Source organism: Lodderomyces elongisporus, chromosome 8, assembly GCF_030384665.1.
Source record: "Lodderomyces elongisporus chromosome 8, complete sequence".
NCBI classification, from domain to species: domain Eukaryota; kingdom Fungi; phylum Ascomycota; class Pichiomycetes; order Serinales; family Debaryomycetaceae; genus Lodderomyces; species Lodderomyces elongisporus.
Genome location: NC_083680.1, coordinates 13,752 through 25,939, shown reverse-complemented (window position 1 = coordinate 25,939; position 12,188 = coordinate 13,752). Strand labels below are relative to the sequence as shown.

General features: G+C 37.7%; 4 protein-coding genes across 4 annotated transcripts; 2 read left to right on the top strand and 2 right to left on the bottom strand. All coding sequences in view use genetic code 12, as the record gives it.

Annotated features, from left to right (window-relative positions):
* Positions 1 to 186: 186 nt before the first annotated feature.
* Positions 187 to 3,090, bottom strand: PVL30_005365 (uncharacterized protein; the record flags this gene model as incomplete). Its single annotated transcript, XM_001523766.1, has 1 exon — positions 187 to 3,090. The coding sequence occupies one exon, from the start codon at positions 3,088 to 3,090 to the stop codon at positions 187 to 189; it is 2,904 nt and encodes a 967-aa protein (XP_001523816.2).
* Positions 3,091 to 6,065: 2,975 nt separating this feature from the next.
* Positions 6,066 to 7,844, top strand: PVL30_005364 (uncharacterized protein; the record flags this gene model as incomplete). Its single annotated transcript, XM_001523765.1, has 1 exon — positions 6,066 to 7,844. One exon carries the CDS (start codon positions 6,066 to 6,068, stop codon positions 7,842 to 7,844), a length of 1,779 nt encoding a protein of 592 aa, XP_001523815.2.
* A 226-nt stretch (positions 7,845 to 8,070) lies between these two features.
* YHM2 (Mitochondrial DNA replication protein yhm2) lies at positions 8,071 to 8,988 on the bottom strand (the record flags this gene model as incomplete). The annotated part of the gene is made up of 1 exon (XM_001523764.1): positions 8,071 to 8,988. One exon carries the CDS (start codon positions 8,986 to 8,988, stop codon positions 8,071 to 8,073), a length of 918 nt encoding a protein of 305 aa, XP_001523814.1.
* Positions 8,989 to 10,455: 1,467 nt separating this feature from the next.
* Positions 10,456 to 12,030, top strand: SEC9 (Protein transport protein S9 plasma membrane t-SNARE; the record flags this gene model as incomplete). The annotated part of the gene is made up of 1 exon (XM_001523763.1): positions 10,456 to 12,030. One exon carries the CDS (start codon positions 10,456 to 10,458, stop codon positions 12,028 to 12,030), a length of 1,575 nt encoding a protein of 524 aa, XP_001523813.2.
* Positions 12,031 to 12,188: the final 158 nt, after the last annotated feature.

Genomic DNA, 12,188 nt, shown 5'->3' with positions numbered 1-12,188 from the left:
CACAGAATTGGAAAAACATGCGACACGACAAGTGAAACGAGACGCGACAACATCTCACTACTACTACTACTCACCATAAGAAGAAAAAATAACTAGCAACAAGTACCAGGCATAAACACAATACTACACTCCAGTTCGAATTACTTCCACACATTACTCAAGTTAAGAACTCCATACTCTCAAGCATTATGGATAGTGACCTTTTCTTGGTCCGAAATACCCATCTGGTGCATCGAGAGTAGCGTTCAATTTAGAGCCAGCATACCTCAACTGGTAATCCCAACCTTCGTATGGGACGTTATTGCCCCACCAATTAACATCTACCTCGTGATACTGGACGGCAAAGAATATAATTATCCCAGCAAATGCAATACCAGCATCGATCCCCGAGCCAAGCAAGTAACTATACTTTTGCCACCATGCCTCATACTTGTGCTTAACATAGTGCATGAATGCAAAGCCTAGGTATAACCCGCCAGTGGAGTAGGAAAGATTGTTTGCTGCCCACGACATGAAACCAGCAAGGAAAATACTGGGCTCAAAGTATTTGGTATACTTTCTTGGCGCAAGCTTCTTGAAAGCAACGCAAACAATACCACCAACAAAGCCAATAAGGAAGCACCATTTCAACATTGGATAAAGCCCGCCAAATACCCTTTTGGGGCCAATGACACCCCAAAGTATAGATGCATTGTAAAATGTAGTGGTTCCATAGCAAAAGAACTTTTGAGGGTTGGTGGGACTACAATAGTCGGGGATGCCATTGATTTGGTACAGCAATATACCCAATTGAATGAACATGGTGAGAACAACGGATAATAACTGGACCCTAAACATTGCTCTTGGTGGTATCTTTGCATAATGACCCTGCTTCAAGTCGTTGATCCAATTCTGAGCTTGTCCATCAATGTTGTAACCTAAAGCCTTGACAAACGAAAGTGCCAAACCGTTTCCTGGTACGGCATAACCCATAATCAACTCGACCAACACGTTCAAGCCGAAACTAAACCCAGTTCTTGCTGCAACAGTGGTTAAAGGAATCAAAAAGACAAAGTTTATTCCCAAGGCGAAAAAAATACCCCATACAGGCACTTCTGCAGGGTATACTTTGACACACAATATCGCCAACACAAGGGATATGACCAAGATAGATATATAAGCCCAGTCAGGCACTTCGGGGTATGCCCTCATCATTATTGAGTGTGGATCAGTCTCACCATCGTAGATGGATCTATTGCGATGACGAATACTGAGACACATGGATTTCAATGCATCCCACATGAATCTATAGTTTGTGCCAACTTCATAAACAAAATGGAATGGATATAGTGCGAAAAAAGTGCCATAATTGACCAAGTTAGCGGCAGAATAGAATGGTGGACCAATCTTTTGATACTTTTCATTATCAAATAAACTGTCTTTATTGACCAAATCTGTAACACTGTACATGTGGCCTTCATTGGTGTACAAGTAGTTGCTATTGATGGGAATGTAGGCTGTATTATAGTAATTGCTGCAATAGAGTCCAACAACGGCAAAAAGGGAAACAAATGCTCCCAAATATGAAATCAATGAGGAATAAAATGGATAATAGAAACCTGCTGTCCCAATAACGTTGAAATCAAAACTAGGGATGGGATTAATGCCTAATCCGCCAAACGACCCAGTGGCAATAGCTAGGTTCATGTTATCTGGTGCGATCCACGTCATCCAATTGAATTGAGAAAGTGCTTGGAAAAGATAGCCCGGGATCCAAAAGTAAAGGAAGCTTATACCAAATGTGATGAAGAACAAGTTGAAACCCGAGATCTTCCATCCATTCACAACTGTTTTCTTTTCTGGTGAGCACAACACACGGTTCAATTTAAGGCCAGGTAAATATTGGTTCCAAACTGCTTTGACGGGGATAACGGCAAATTTTCTCATCATGAAACATAGTCCAAACCCCATCAACTGGGAACTGGCGGTAAGCAAAAACATATAGCCAAAATCGACCCATTGGTTTCCATAAAACATTTCCGATTTTTGCATCAATATATTAGTACTGACGTAAGAAGTTCCTGATGAGACACCGCACATGATTGTTGCAAGCATTTGTTCCTTATAAGAGTATGGTCCAGGGTTCAAGTCAACACTCAAGCCAAAAAGGTTAAACTTCCATTTGGGAATAATGTATTCGTAAAGACGACCGCTGAGATAAAGAAAGATACTCACCACAGACATTCCAAGACCAATTGAAGGATAACGCTCGGTAAAGAACTGGTTAATGACAGCCCCAATACCCATCCAGATGATTGATATGACATACACACGGATAGTTTCAACTGGTAAGGTTGGATCATCAAACGGGTCAGTAACAGCCCTGACTTGAGGGTAAGGAGACCAATACGCAACAATGACAGCTTCTAACCTGACTTGCAAATCCCAATCAACGATATTGTAATAATCAGCGCCATGTTTCTGATCCTCTTTGCCAATTTCAGAATTTGGATCGGATGAATCGCTACTGTCGTTGATGTCATGACCACCATCATAACCACCAGTGCTAGTTTGTTTTTCATCAACTTCCTTCACAGTATGGAAAATGGACCCAATTTTTTCAACAATGCCACCTTGTTGCTCTTTTGTTCTGTAAAGTCCAAACCTATTTGCGTTTATGCTTCCGCTTTCATTGTCGTCATCACTGGCATCACCACCACCATGATCATCTCTTTGTGGTCCATGGTAATTTACCAAACGTCTCCATAATTCAACATCTTGATCGAATATATTGACATCGTCTTCATGTTCTTTAACTGCTTTGCGCAATATTCTCACTGCCTCATCGACTGGCATCTGTTCAATTTTTTCAAATATAAATGTTGCTTGTGGTGGTAAAACTTCAAATGATACTAGGGCATCAAAGTGCAACCGGCGCAACACAAAATCTTTTTGTGTATCAGTCAATGATGTTCCTACATCACCGATTGATAACGGGTTTGAGTCGAGTGCATTCAAATTAACTTCGTGGTCCTGTATGTCTAAATGACTAGTGGCACTTGTTATGCTTGTAACGTGGATTGTTCCTCTATTTTCTTTTTCCGTGGACATAATTATTTAAATTGTTGTTTTGATGTGGGGAGAGAGTTTAGTGCAATAGAAGAATAGAAAACAAACGCAAGAAAAAGAAATAGAAAATGAAGCAAGAGGTATTATGATATTCCAAGAAATATATTCGACAGGCTTGGCAGGGAGGAGGATCAATGATGCTTAATATAGAAAATAAGAATGCTGCTTTACCGTGTATCACCTCCACCCCTTGATGTTATTGCAAAATATGGACTTGCTAATATCATATGCCACATAATCAGTGCAACGTGTGCAATCATCAGTGGAATATGAATGATAATGATATTATCTGCCACACACTAGAGCAATTGATAACGATTATCAATCTTGGTTGAAATCCCACCACAATTTTCTGTTTGTTTGATAACTTTTACAAGGTAATTTTAAAACTATAAAGTTGAAAAGTCAACTATGGCTTTACAATTGCATTACCAGTGACTGCTTTTTTATTTTCTTTTTAAAAGAATTTCAAACCAATCAGATGTGGTGCTTTAGCAATCAATTAAATTTGGTACCGATGAATTAATGAACTGTGTACGGCACTAATTTGGTTACCCTCCCAAAAGCGTCAGAAACGTATGAATTCTTCTTATTGTTACTATTATTTCAGAGCCGAAATCTAAAAAAAAACAAAGAAAAGAACAAAAAGAAAAGCACAATAACCAAACAAAGAGTAGGAGAAAGAATTAATCAATGGTATAACCATCTCATGGATAAACAATAAGGGGATTATGATAGACATATCCCTAAATTAGAAACTTGTCATGAAAAGTAAAAATGAATTTGCATATATTGGAACTTTCTTTATTTTATAAAATTTTACAACCTTGAGTCTTCACATGTGTTGTATGCTTGCATTCTTTGATACTGGTTAGGGTTAATAATGTGTCAATATTATTTTAGATTTGGAGCGCAAATCAGGAAGGTGCCAGTGATGCTTCTTATTTTGGTTTACGAAAGCTGTCAAGTTCGTAGATAAGCTGCTCTATTTTCTTCTTCCTTTTCCTTTTTCTTTTTCTTTTTTCTTCTTCTTGTGTCATAGATAATGCATGACAGTGCGATGTCAAGGTAACTTAACAGTAGTTTAGTAGTACAACACGCCGGCGGTTCAAAATTTTGTCGGAAACAATGGCAAGGCTCGAAAAAAGCTCTTTATTTGTCAATGATTTTTTTGCTTTGAAAGGAGTGACTCCACAGTCTTGACGGAAATAATTGTGAGCGGACCTTCCCTGTAGGTGAGTGAAAAAAAAAGATGTCTCACTTAATTAATTAATCAATGATAACAGAGTGTGAATCAAAAAATAAAGAACGGACAAAAAGGAAAAGGAAGAAGAAATATGAGAGAGCCACCACAGATAAATTTCCAATTTAAAATTCATTTCCTAAATCTTTTTTCTCAATCAATTTCCATTTTCGTAAACGGCACGAGCCTTTTGTATGAATGTCTTGGGGATAATGAGATAAGTATAAGTAAATTATGGATATTTGTTAAATGTAGAGTTAAAGTCAATCATAAAATCCCAACAGTTTTATACATTTTTTGGTTTTGAAGCCGTACATAAGTGCGGGTGTGGTATATGGAACTTGCAGTGAACAATACTTGAAAACTTTATCAAATGTTTCATAAGTTTCCTCAATTTTTGCTTATCTACAAGCTTGGTATAAAGCATTGAGCAGGTCAAATTTTATCCTCGGCTACAAATTGACAGAAATAGAAATAGTAGAAGATGATGATGATGAAGAGGAAGAAATGAACAGTAAATTAAAATTAGCAATAGGAATTCTTTTGGAACCAACCGTCTTTAGCCTTGGAATATGGTCACGTGACTTGTGGAGCGCTACATACATTTTTTGAGTTTAGCTTGTCTATAGTTCTTCCTGTGTGCTTACTACTGTTTTGCAACCAGGTTTCAACGACAATTACAAGTGTCACATATATTTGCAGTGGTACTGAATGCATTTGTTGTAGTTTGGATGGAATCTTCATCAAGTTTGTGGTGCTCACTATAGTTAATGACTTATATTTATATGTACTGGTTGGAGCAAACCAAATGTGTCTCGTAAGCTTATTCAAATCATTTCAGATTCTAGCTTAGTGGAAAGTCTCTCCCTTTTCAAGCTTAGCTCCTCTTAATGTATTGAAACTTCAATCTTTTCTTTTCTATACCAAAGTACTTTTGGTATATTATTTCTGGTATAAATCAGTAGTTGTCATCTTGAAATATTTTGAATACAATCTACATGGCTCCTGTGTATTGACCTATTCTAAAGACAATCTCGACTCATCACAAGTACGTAAAAAAGAGCAAACTTCTCAAAACTCTTGTAACATCATATTTACAAACTTAGTTATAAATAATCACTTCAGTAGTCACTGTTTTTGTCAAAGGTAAACAGATTGACCCGTAAATTCAATGTAAACAAAAGAGTTCCATCTCGATACCCTAAATTTAGAAAAAGTAAACTAACAAAAAACAAACTAAATAGATCTATCTATATATATATATATATATATTATTATTCATTATTTTGTGTGTATTTTTTTTATTGATCAAAAAAGGGGGCGGGAAGAAGAAGAAACACACACAAGCACACGCTAACAATGGAATAAAAAAAATTTCTTTACAAGGAACGAAAAAAAAATAAAAATAAAAAAAATAAAAAATAAATAAAATTCAAAAAGTGAGAGAAAGCTAACATTCGGAAAAACTCATGGCCAGGCGCTATCGAGAAAGACAGGTACCAATTTTATCTTTTTGTTTCTATTTTGTTTTGTTTTGTTTTGTTTTGGCTCGATCTTTCAATCTGTAAAAGACTACTCCATCAATCCAGATATACTTAGTTCTACTTGCGTTCTTTCTTTCTAACACCTCCTCACCTTCCAAATTCTTCCATTCTTGTTTTTTGCTTAAGCTATATTTAGGCTTTCGTTTTGTTGAGGTAAACAAACGCACACAATGTCTTCCAATGGCGTATACCTGAACCACGAGGTACAGGAAAGTAATGAAAGCTTATTTTCCAACACCAACAATAATGCTAATAACAACACTTATAACAATAATTATAACAATGCCTATAACCATACGCATGCTCATTCCCTTCAAAGTACTCCTCCAAAGAAGAAAAGAGTACCTTCATCATCCAACACATTAACTCAAAGCAAAATCAATAGTATATACTCATCGTCCCAAGTGAACCCAAACTATTCGTCATCAAATCTTTCCAAAGTTAACCACATTACACACTCGAGTAATCCATACTCAAGCCATCATGGCTCAACCGTCTCGCTTGTATCAACTCCAATAATGGAAAACGCACCAACTTTTGGCTCAAATAGTTTAAATAGTTCACCATCCTTTTTTTCTACAGGCAAGTTTCCGTCATCGTCATTACCACCAACCGCAGCTGGAGTGAGCGGATTAAACGGAGTAGGAAGTTTAGGAAGTTTAGGAAGTTTAGGGGGTCTAGGAGGTGCTGCTACGGCTGCTGGTGCTGCTGGTGGTGCGGGTGCTACTGGTGCTACTGGTGCAGGTGGCGCATTCCCCTTATCACCTCCTATCTCAGAATCAACATCTCCCGAGTTACAGCCAGGCTTTGAATTTGAATACGGACAAGATCTCAAATTGAATGACGGTTTCTCTAACCAAGTCAAGGGCAATTACATCATCCAGAAATTGGTCAACTTGATACCCCCAATAAATTTCAAGATATGCTCACTCTGCTTTGTCTGGTACTTTTGTTCAATCATTTCATCAAACTCCATCAAATTGGTCTTGACCAATTTCAAATACCCTGTAACGGTTACTGAAATCCAATTTTTGCTTATTGCTATTCTAAGCTTAATTGCATTGTGGCTTTCAAGATTGTTTAGGTTAAACATCCCCTCAGAGATTTTCCCCTCAGGCAAATCAGTAAGACAGTTTGTTCGTCCTACAAAAGAGATTCTTCTGGCCACACTCCCGATGGGTGGTTTCCAATTTGTTGGCCATTTAACAAGTCACAAAGCCACATCTCTTATACCCGTATCTTTAGTACACACCATCAAAGCATTGAGCCCTATAGTGACCGTTTTGGTGTTTAGGTTCATGTTCCGTAAGGAGTACAAAATGAGAACATATTTGACATTGATTCCATTGGTTGTTGGGATCATGATGACATGTTATAAGCCATCTAACAAGAGCAAAATCATTCCCACCGGTGGTGATTCTATGTCTTCTGCTTATTCGACAGGGCTAGTATTTGCCTTTATTTCAATGTTGATCTTTGTTAGTCAAAACATCTTTGCAAAAGACAAACTAGCTACTCCTAAGGAACAGCCGACTGTAGTGCCTACTACAACTGTTTTGAATAAGCAGAAAAAGAAGTTGGACAATTTAACCATTTTGTTTTACTGTTCTCTTGTTGGATTTACCTTTACTTTCCCAGTTTATGTCACATCGGAGTTGTTTAGTCCCAAATTTTCACTTGCGCAACTCGATACCTCGATCTTGGGACTAATTTTGATTAATGGAGTTAGTCATTTTACACAATCAATCTTGGCATTTCAGATTCTCAGACTCCTTTCCCCAATTGACTATTCAATTGCCAATATTCTCAAGAGAATCTTTATCATCTTGATTTCGTTCATTTGGGAGTTGAAGAATTTCACTACATTGCAATCATTTGGATTAGTTACAACTCTACTTGGCTTGTATTGTTATGATAGATGGGGTACACAACGAGAAAAGACAGTTTAGCAAGTGACACTGGCTATAACAGTTTGTAATAATTTATAGTAAAAATAGTAAATTATAATAAGTTATTATTAATCTTTTTTATATTTGATTCCTTTTTTTTATTTGATTCCTTTTTTTTATTTTGTTCTGTCTATATCATCTATAAACTTTTGTCACACCAGCAGATTCTGTTTTCTCTTTTTTTTTTTTTTGTTTTGTTTGTACTTCACATAGTCCCTCAAATCTTTTAATGGCCTGCTCCGTCCGTATTCAACATCTTCTTGAAAATGTCACCAAAGGCAACCATAAACACTGTTTGCCAAACACCCAATCCGATTCTTGGTGTCACACCTCTGTATAATCCTTTAACACCATTGTTTTGGTAAATGTATTTGGCTGCACCCCACACACTAAGATTCTTTGGTCTGTTTGGGTCGTTGGTTTTACTTTGCATTTCAACTCTAATAACTTCAATAGGCTGGTTCCATGCACTCAATGCACCACCGATAACTGAACTTCCGATTTTCTCCAAATTGGATAATTTTTGATCGTGGTTGGTTTTGCCAGTCATCTTTCTAATCCACTCCTCGGCCAATCTTGAGAATCCGAATCTGGAACCCCAATTGGTCATTTGACGAATGGCAACGGCATTGACACCTTTATTGATACCTTTGATACCTTCTCTTCTCCAAATATCTTGGAAAACTTGGAAACTGGTTTGTTGTGGAGCACCACCGCTGACTGCAGCTTGCTTGGCTCTAGTGATTTCAACGGTTTTCATACAAGTACAGAACCCCATTGTCAAGTAAGCCTGTGCTAAACCACCCATAACACCACCTCCCATACCACTAACAAAGTTATCTGCTCCCAATTTCTTGAATTGGTATTCTGCTTCTGAGGAGACGAAAAGCAACACGGCACCTTTAGTACTTGCTTCGATCCACGCCCATGGGATTAAACCTTGGTAAAAACCGAGAACACCACCACGACTCCACACCAATTTAGCAGCCTGGGCCATGGTCAAGCTTCTGTTGGCGGCCATGGTGGTCTTGATAACTTCCAAAGGTTGTCCCAAGGTTGTTACTTCGGACATGTTTAAACCAGCACCCAAAAGGATGTTGGAGAAACTAATTGGTTTCTTTTCAAGCTTATCTGCTGGGGCCATGTTGTGAATTTTCAAGAGATTATGATGATACTATGGATATGAATAGATATGAGTAGATACCAATGGATATCAAGCTTGATAGTATGGGTGAAAACTAAAAAAAAAAATTAGGATTAAGATATATGAACGGCTTTGATTTTTTTTTTTTTCCTCTTTTCGTTTTCCTTCTTTTTTTTTTAAATTTATTTTGGAAATAAAAAAAAATTTTGTTTTGTGGATCAAAGGAGAGAATTAGTATATGGGTGTAAGCGGGGAAGATATTATAGCTACAGGGTCACTAACCATTCAATTCTACACACGTTGATTCATCTGGAACTAGAGAAACGAGAAGAAGAAAAAGAGGGCAGAGGTTGGAAGATGGTTAAAGGGGAGTTATAGAGTTAGTGAGTTGGTTAGATGAATTGCCAACTGTAAGACTCATGTTGATCAAATATAGGGTGTTTGGTTTCCACGCCAGTGTGAGTCAAAAGGGATTTTCTTTAGCGGTTGGAGGGTATAATGATTTGTACTATTTTTTCTCTTCTTCTCCTTTTCCTTTGCTTGTTATCAAAATAATACAAATTTATTTATACGCGCTTAAATGGATAATAAAGAGACAACACAGATATTTATAGTTTCGCGGCCGGTATCGGAAGCGAAAAATGGATCTTTGAGTAATGTATATGCTGAACTTGGCTGTGAAACATCAGAGATGTAGGGAGAAGAGTAATACAAGAGCTATAAGCCATAGTATGATGATAAAAAGTTATATTTAGCTAGGTGATTTTGCAATGCAGTAGCTACCTATGCCTTTTTCTTCACTTCTTCATTGTCAAAGTCCAAAATTTGTAGAATCCAGTTTTTTGGTTTGCCATATTTATATAAAATTAATGTAGAAATATTGTACAAAAGTCGTAAGCTCAATAAATTCAATTATTCTGAAAAGCAAGGACAAAGCCATCACCTCTAACCGCATTTTTTTTTTCGAATTTCTTATTTGCTCTGCTACAACAATTTTAGCCACCACTTCATGATGAGAATAGCATCGTTATTTCATTTCAAATTGAATCTTTCTTGATGAGCCGCACCATACTTGTTGGTCTCGTTCTCTCGTCTGTTTTTCCCTATTCCAAAACTACTTTAATTTAATTTAGTTTAGTTTAAATTTTTGTTTTTCTCCACAACTTTGTTTGATTATTTGTCTCAAAAGGTAAGAAAAAGGAGATAATAAAAAGAAACAAAAAAAAGAAAAGTTTTACGACACTTGCAATTTACGACACGAAAATTGATCATGTTTCTTGTATCTGTGTCTGTATCGAGGCACAGTCGGCCATATCTTTAGGGCAACTCCAAACAATATTTCAACCAACACATCAATCAAGAGAGTTGAAAAGAACTTCAATAACCAGCAAGAGCAATAACTAGCAAATCACCAAGCAAAATCTTTGCCACATTCATATCAGCTATACTCTTTAAATAAGATTCAAGATGGGGATCAAGAAAATGTTTATGAAGAAAGATCCTACGGAGGAGGAGATTGTTGAAGGTCTTAGTCGTGCTGGTATAAGCACTAAAACTGGTAACAACAGAGAAGACAAGTTTGGTGCATTTCGAAACTATGCACAAGAAAGAGCACAGACGAAAAGTGGAATGAAACCTGTTAATCCATACGCCAATCAGCAACAACCAAATGATCCTAAACAGAATCCATATGCCAATGGCAATGACAATAATGTAAATGGTTATGAAGGTGGCAATGGCGGTCCTATGTCGAATTCCTATCTGACTCGTGGAAGTCCCTATGCCAATATGAATACGAATTCAGCGACGAGCAGCACGAGTGGAATGAGCAACACGAGTGGCACGAGCAGTAATGCATACAATACCAAAGGTGCAAGTGCAACGAATAGTGCAAGTCCATATGGTCAACGACTGCAAGCTCGTACACCACTGCACCCTGATCCGTATGCAAGACCATCTTCATCGAGAGCTGCGTCTAGTCGACTGGCAGTTCCAACTCCATCTGCAGGGCAAGTATCCTCGGGCAATCCATATGGTCAGTCAAGGTCGAGACAGCCGAATGCAGATAGGCTGTCTCAACCTGTGCAACAACCATATAGTCAGAATGCTTCAGTTAGCAGAATTTCTACCAGACAGTCTACAGTTGTTGGAGATGGCGAGTCAACTTTGGATTTGAATGATGTGAGTTCCCATCAGATGTTTCGCAACACCAAGCCTATTAAGAAGCAAACTTTTGACGATAATTTGGATTTGAATGAAGAGTATCATCATGAAGGAGATGGTGGTAATGATGATGAGTTTGATTTGAATTTGGATATTCCCGACGAGCAAGAGGAGGAAATCAATTCTGAAGATGAGGAGGTTAATGCTATAAAGCAGGATATACGATTTGTCAAACAGGAGTCTGTGCAGTCCACTAGAAACACGCTTCGAATGGCACAGGAGGCTGATGCTTCGGGAACCAACACTTTGGGGATGTTGGGTTCGCAGTCGGAGAGGTTGTATAATGCGGAGCAGAATTTGCTTTTGGGTGCTACGCAGACCCAGATTGCTGATGAGAAGGTGAAGGAGTTGAAGAGGTTGAACAGGTCTATTTTTGTTCCTGCTTATGGTAATCCGTTTAACAAAAAGTCGAGGTTGCGTCGACAAGAAGAGGATATGAAGGCGCGTAAGATGCAAGAAAAGTATCTTCGTGAGAGTAATCGTCAAGGTATATATGAGAGTGAGCAGAGGTTGAAGCAGGGTATAATGAATAATGCTACGCTGAGTGAGACGCATCACAAGTATATGGATGAGAAGAATTTAGCTGCGGCAAAGAGGTACCAATTTGAGAATGATTCTGAGGATGATGAGATGGAGAAGGAGTTGGCGTCTAATTTGGACCAGATTGGTTCTTATGCCAAAAAGTTGCATGGAATTGCAAATACAATGGGTAAAGAGGTTGATAGTCAGAACTTGAGGTTAACCAAGATTGAAGAGGATGCAGATAAGTTGGATATCAATGTCCATATGAACAGTACCAGATTGAACAACATTCGTTAGTAAACTTTGGTATAGAGTTAAAAAAATATGTGGAATTTGTGGAAGTTGGAGAAATTGGAGTAGTTTCTACTTTTCAAACAAACAAATATACACATATTCATATATATATATATATATATATTGGACGTGTGTTTGTGTGAGTAGTTATTTTTTTGGGT